We start from the raw sequence: 7,146 nt of genomic DNA, 5'->3' as shown, positions 1-7,146 counted from the left end.
CCCAGCCCCTGCCGCCGGAGAGCCCCAGCTGCGCCCGGTGGGGATTCGGCGTCTGCCGCGCCTCCTCCGGCCTCCCAGCCCCCGGGTGGTGGGATGTCTCCCCGCTTCCTTCCCTGTCTCGGGGCTCCCCTGGGCGGGCGGTGGAGGAGACCTTGGCATCCAGCCAGACGCGGGAACCAAAAATCGGAAAGCTCAAATACGAGCCATTCCCACAGGCAGGAGCAAAAGGAATTTTCGCTCTCCTGCAATCCCAGCGCCCAGCCTCCCAGCAAGGCACCCCCGGGTTGCCAGCGAGGGCGCCCGCTGCCCCCATCTCCGCCCCGCAGCGCCCAGGATGCGCCTGCCACAGCCCGCAGCCGCGGTTAGGGCTCCTCGCGCTCAGCCCTCGAGTTTAGGGCTCCTGGCACTCAGCCCTCGAGTTTAGGGCTCCTGGCACTCAGCCCTCTGCGGTGCCCCGGAAAAGCATCCCATCTCTGTTTACAAAATGCGGGGTTTGTGCGGTCCTTCTCTTACAGCAGTGTCGCTTTTTCTTTTTCCCACGCGCCAGGCTGTTGCTCAGCCAGCCTATTCAGCCCATGATGCCTGGGTCCTGTAATGCAAGACACCCTTCAGACCTCAGCATGGCGGGATCCCAGGCCAAGTATGTGACTCGTCAAAGATAAAACATCAAGGTTGCTTTTGAGGGGAAATAGCCTTCTTTAGTAAGATGACGCAGTAGTTATAAATTATATCAGGAATGTGTCGCTGTGCCGAGCCTGCCTTCCAGCGTCAGGGTCAGCCTTACCCTGCCTGGTCACATCAGGAAGGATGACAGAGAGAAACACAATGTGCCAGTGGTGTTTTAACAAGCCGAGGCTGGGGGGGGGGGGGGAGGGGAGTGTTCTCCCCCACGTGATGCTTGCTTCACAGCTGGAAATTCTGACCCACCAAGGTAAAATGTGAGAGAGAAAGTCAGCACTGGCCTGGTTGAAATGACCGGTGCCAAGAAAGCCCCTGCTCTCAGGGCAGCGAGGCACTGGTGTAACGCCAGTGGAGTTGTGCCCGATCTACACCAGCAGAACTGAAAGAACCAACAGGCCCCTGCACCTGAGGGCTCTTGGGAACGCTGCTGAACAAGCCACCTCAGTCATTTTCCTCCTCAAAACTTGGATGCAGGAAGCAGAAAACATCAGTCAGAATATGCCCTTTTTTTCTTTCTTACCTGTTTTTTGTCACTGTACTTAACTGTGAACTGCTAAAATACTAGGCAACTGTTTGCACATCATTAATGCTGTATGTTGCCTCAGGAATGTAAGTATTCAGTACTTTTTTTAAACATTGCTATTGCTGTTTAAGATTAACTTGAGTTAAATTTGTCAACTTTAAATGTACAGCATTTTAGATCTGCTTTGAAGCATCTAAATAAAAGAGGCATGATTTGCAAAGGTACACTTCCCAGTACATACAGACTTCCTGATCCACAGGATCCTTTTCAGGAGCTCACATCCTAGTACAAGTACCCAAACTGTAGCATTTCTGACTAACCCCTAATGTTGAACAGCTGTTGAGTGAACACACACCACACTATGATCTCATCACCCATTACAGGATAAACAGAATTAGGCTGGGCTGGCAATAGTTCCATTGTGGTTTTTGCCCACAGCCTTCCACAAAACAACACGTATTTAAGTTTTGCTATGCAAAAGCAGACTGGCAAGAGGAGCAGAGTATTTTGTTTCTGTCCCATCCCACTCTGGAGGACTTCTAGAGGCTTCTTCTGTTCCTACAATGGGGCTCACAGCGATGGGAACTGCTGACCACGCTTGGGAAAATGTCCGCGAGCAGCTTAAGAAGTAATCAGCCCTAGCCATCTCTCTGCAAGAGATTACGACCCCATGGGCTGCCGCAGGGGAGCACAGGCAGCAGAACGGGAGGAGTATTTGCTCCTCTCTTGCTGCAAGTTCAGAGCTCAGCATATTGATACAGAATCAAAGGCCATTTGGTTTAATGAGCCTGGGATGTGAACACTGTAGCTGAAGAGAAGACACGCATAAACTAGAATCTTTAATGAATCTAAAACGTGGTCTGGATTTTGAGGTGAGATGTATTCTGCCCTCCCAAGTCCAGCTCATGCAGAGAGTAAGGGAAAACAGTACTGCCAAACGGTGCCGTCGTTCGTTATTAGCAGGTCCCATGCACTGGAATCCTTTATTAGGAATTATTTATGGAGATTAGGGACTTCCATCCCCATCCTAAGAGAAGGCCTTGGCTTCCAACAGGTTGTTCTTGATTGTTTTTCTTCTTTCTTCCACAGGTATTCTCAAACCCAACAAATGTTTCAAAGCCTGGAAGTGCAGACTTCCAGCAGCAGCTCTCCGATCGTACTGATGGGACAAGCAGTGTTAAACCAAGGGTTCGCCACTACACCTCCTTCCCAGCCATCCTCTCTGCCACCTATGCAACTCCAGCACCAACCGCATCAGCAACAACGCTACCTGCAGGTAGGGTAGGACAAAGAAGACGATGTATAAAATGCACACACAGAGTAATAAGGTGAATGGGCTGTGCCAACAGGGCCCCGGGTTTCAGCGGGAGCCTGATCATGGCAGGAACGGCGCTTTTAGGGATACCGAAGTGCTCAAGGCACTGATAGAGTGTCGTGTATCCTTCTAGTATAGCAAGGGAGCAGCGAGAACAGTCAGAATATTTAAAAAGAAATTACTAATTCTGCGCGTTGGAAACATAATCAGATTATCCTGGATATATCTAAAGTGTGCTTCCAGATGGAGAAAATTGCTGCTTTAGGATTTATTCTGTACTCTTTATGCAGTATAAAATTCGCTTAGTTTACAAGTCAAAAGATGGTTTTTAATTACCAGCATTGACACAAAATGAGATCTGGATCAGATATCTGGATCCCTTCAGTAAATTAACGTATTTTCTCAACTCCACAAGGCAAAGGAGATAAACTGGATCACATTGCCTGGAAGAACCAGGTGATTTGAAGATGTAAAAATACTTATTTTTTTGACCTAATTCAACACATACTAAAGTAAAGGGGAAGGGGGGGGCGGGAAATGAGGTGTCTATATTAAGTCAAAAAGAGCTGAACCGAGTCTATAAAACCTGATCACATATCCACTGGCATCGTTGAAAGAGTATCATCAACCTCAAATGATTAAACTCTTGTTATTGAAATGAAATCCTTATCATAGCTGAGAATTAATGAAAAAACTATGGCAGATACCGTTCCCAGTAAAAGCATCTGCAGAATTCACATTGACTTCACCACTGCAAGGTCACACCCTACTGTAGATGCACAAAAAGGAAGGGCTAGAAGGGACAGCATGAGGTACACTAGGATCCCCCGTTTTCATTTCTGTTTCATTTCTACCATCCATCTGTGTCACTGCTGACACGTTCGCCCGCCCTGTTCCTAAACAGGCCTTTCAGGATAACCTGCAAATCCTAGGCAGCACATTCCTATTAGAAAACCTTTCTCAATGCCCAACTGCAACGTGCTTTGTTGCAATTTATGTCCATTCCTTCTAGCATTAGGTAGGTAACCCCATGCCAAACATCCCCAGAAATAAAAACCAGCAAACTCGTGCTATTTTTAAGCACCCTGTACATTGAGGATGAAGAGCTTTAACGTGTGAAAGCCTCAAACACCACGATGAATTTTATTTTATCTGTAGGTGCAAACACCAAGTTCTTTGCACAACGAGCAACCTGACTCTTTGCTCCTGCCATCTTACTCGCCACAGCAAGGAAATATGGGGTATCTTCAGACACAGCAGCAGCAGCAGCAGCAGCAGCAGCAACTAACATCAAGAAGAAGCAATAGCTTATCAGAATCATCAAATTTACCACAGCCACTGCGATAGAGTCCCACCAGCACAATCAATGCACGATTAGCTTTAACCAATGGGCAGATGGGGCAGAAGAGAACGACTTTGTACTTACTGTTCTGGCTTTTGCACAAGCACTTCTTTCAAAGCTCTACGACAGAAGTACGCCACAGAGTGCAGACTGCCACAGGCAGTGCATTTACGGCGTGCTGGGTTCAGTCTGTGCTGTCTCGTGAGCACAGTATGTGCTGACAGAGCAAAATAAAAAGGAACACTATCCTGTGCAGCCTCCATCACCAGTGGGTGCACAGGAGGAGGCATTCAGTCTTGGCGTGTCACTCTGAAAGCTATCTGGCAATTCCAAAAGACTGTCGACAGACTCATGAGGTACTTGGCCTTCACTGTTTCAGTTCTTCTTTTGTGTATGAAAAGCACTGCATCAAAGGTCTATTGAGGAGAGAACAAGAGATTATTTTTATTATGATTATTGTTATTATTTTGCACAACTGCACAGAGGACAAAACCTAGGCACTTTCTGTAAAGAGAAGTTTGTTTCCTTATTCTTGTGGCCAAATTAGCACATCCGATGGAGGAGAAAGCCCAGTCATTGGTGAAGATGGTCTACAGCTCATAACCCTTGATTTAGAATCTGAAAAGTATTATGCAGCTTACCCTAACTGTTCTTCATTACTAAAAAACAAACAAAAAACCCCCACAACCCACACTGGACTCTTTTCTATACCAATTGTGATTGCAACAGAGGACTCAAAATGGTAGGCACAACCATGTAACTCCCCAGTAGCAAAACACGCATCCTTCTGCAACCTAAATAACTCACCCACTGCAAGTCTCTGAGAAATATGCACTGTGTTTTGGCCCACTGACTCGGGATGCTGCAGACTATGACATATCTCTTTCATTATAACATTTAGGATTGAATTTTCCTTTGGGGGGAAAAAAAAGAAATGCACTTTTCGCTTTTTTTGTATGTTTTCTGTTGATATGTTTCTAAGAAAGATTTTATGTAATTATTAAATAAAAAGTAGTGTATTGTACAGCTGTTGTAATAATGACCTATTTCTATATAAAATAAAATTATATGGAATTATGTGGAAATTATTTTGTATATGAAATATCAACTCATTTCACAAGTATAAAGGTTGTGCTTGTGCTTTTTTGTGAGTGGATATTTTGTAATAAACTAATGAATTAGAAATGTTTTTGTGAAGGCAACTACTGTTTCATGCTATATACAACTCAAACTATTATTTTTTTCCATTTAATGATGGACAGTTGTCTTTATTTGTAGAATAAAATAAAATAGCCAAAAGGCTTTATTGCAGGACTTGCACACATTTTCCTGTGGCTGTTCAACTATGTGATTCACTTGAGATTGTTGATACTAACTGTAGCCTGGCAAGGTGTTTGGGTATTTGGCACCCAGTTAGCAAAACCAAGGATTATCCTACAAGGATCTTTGTCATGGCAGAGAAGAGAAGGATAGCTCAGGGAGTTCTATCAGCTGCCAGCCAAGGCAGCTCCTTTTAAGTGCCTTTAAAACTTTAAAGACCTCAGGCACCTCTGTACTTCCAACCAACCAGTTTTAGATTAGGACAAAGCAGATGGTTTAAAGAATGGTTTGACCCAGCACGCACCAGGGCTTTGACCCATGTCTGGCTTCAGTGTTTTAAGACATTGCTGTCCTGAGTTTTGTGATACATCTCTGCCAGAATTGCTACCCTGCCCACACTGTAGACAGTCTAGTTTCCACTTTGGCATCCTTGTGCGGGCTCTTTTTCACAGTAAATTCAAACTGACTACAGGAGAGAGCAGCCAAGGTACAGGTCTGCTTTCCCCCTGCTGACTCTGCTGCAGAAGCAGCAACCTCCAACACAGAACGAGGTGGATGGCTGAGCATAGCAATGTCTGCATTCACCGTGGCAAGACTGAAAGGGGATGGCCCTCAGGGCAGGTTGCAGCTTCAGGAGCCAGCGTTAGCTTCAGGAGCCAGCAGACCGAGCTGCCCTTCCCGCCCTTCAGTACCAAGGATCATAGAATTGTAGAATTGTTTATGTTGGAAAAGACCTTTACGATTATCAAGTCCAACTGTTAACCTAACACTGCCATTAAACCCAACACGTGCCATTGCCATCATGTCACCAGGGCCTACATGTTCAGCTCTGGTTTCTATGCCATAGAGGAACAATGGAGATAGTTGGGCTGGAAAGGCTGAAAGTAAACTTCCAGAAACATAAAAAAGGTTCCTCTGCCCAGAGTTCTGGGAACTCCTTCTAAAAAAGCTAAAAATCTCCTGCAGAAAACCTACTGGCAAAACAACCCTGCTGCTTCCACAGCAAGACTGGCTGGTAGGATTGGTTGGTGCACGTGTGTTTCAGTCCAAATGATCCCTTTGTTTTACTTCATTGAAGGAAGATGAGGGGATCAAGTATCTGCTCTCCGAAGATCAGATCTGGTCTGCCAAGAAAAGTGTTTTTACTGCTAGCTTTAGGTACCAGTCTTGAGTTAGCCTGCTCATCTTTTTAAACTCTTGGATTCAGTGGAGCAACGGTGACCCCACCAGATGAACATTAAAGAGCTAAACCCTAAGGTGCTTTCATGCCTGAAGGAACCTCTTTCTTTCCATTAACTACAGCCAAACCTTAGCGAAGGCCAGTCGGCTAAGTTAGAGGCTAACTTCATAAATGCCACCCAGCCCTGTCAGGGCTTATTCTGGGAAAGGGGAGGGGAAATTTGCCCGTTTGCAGGCCAAAAAGTTCACGCAGGAAGGAGGCAATGAAGGAACGCGAGCACCTCAGGGGAAATACCCATGGAAGCAGCGCTCACTTGATGGATCTCATCCGCTATGATGGAAGTCACAGGAAGAGAAAACCCCTTTAAGAATTTGTTTCACTCTCGGGGATGGTTACAATACCCCCACGTTCTCCCAGTTGCCAGCGGGTATGTCCAAACCAAGCTCAGCCTCCCAGCGAACACTTATCTTTCCAAAACCAGCAGTGCTGTTAAGTCGTTAACAGCCGTAAATAGGGTGGGGTCGCCTTCCAAAATAAACCGGCTTATTATATCGCTTGGAAAGCCACAAAGCACTCGCAAGAACAGATTTACGCCAACACCTGGTTTTTCATCCTCTGTCTCGCTTCCCCCCCTGTACGCTCCTCCTGGTTTTGGATTACCCCGCTTGTTGCCCCGTCGCACGCACGATGCGACGCCACGTCCTCTTCCTCGGGCCGGGCTGTTGTTCTTGCTCATCACAGCCGAGATCCATCTCCTTCCACCACCACCGCTCAGCTTGGCTCCT

The 7,146-nt window shown here is 46.3% G+C and overlaps 1 protein-coding gene across 1 annotated transcript in view; it reads left to right on the top strand.

Moving 5' to 3' along the window:
* The window catches only part of NPAS2 (neuronal PAS domain protein 2), a 53,559-nt gene extending 49,286 nt beyond the window's left edge, over positions 1-4,273 (top strand). Inside the window, exons 18-21 of the mRNA XM_009638984.2 lie at positions 6-361; positions 548-640; positions 2,294-2,480; positions 3,678-4,273. Of these exons, the coding sequence (XP_009637279.1) occupies positions 6-361; positions 548-640; positions 2,294-2,480; positions 3,678-3,866 (825 nt within the window). The 3' untranslated portion in view covers positions 3,867-4,273. The remainder of the gene's footprint in view (positions 1-5; positions 362-547; positions 641-2,293; positions 2,481-3,677) is intronic.
* The last annotated feature ends 2,873 nt before the right edge of the window (positions 4,274-7,146 follow it).

This window comes from Egretta garzetta, unplaced genomic scaffold (assembly GCF_000687185.1).
Source record: "Egretta garzetta isolate BGI_Z169 unplaced genomic scaffold, ASM68718v1 scaffold5, whole genome shotgun sequence".
Taxonomy (NCBI): domain Eukaryota; kingdom Metazoa; phylum Chordata; class Aves; order Pelecaniformes; family Ardeidae; genus Egretta; species Egretta garzetta.
This window is presented reverse-complemented; position numbering and strand designations above follow the sequence as displayed.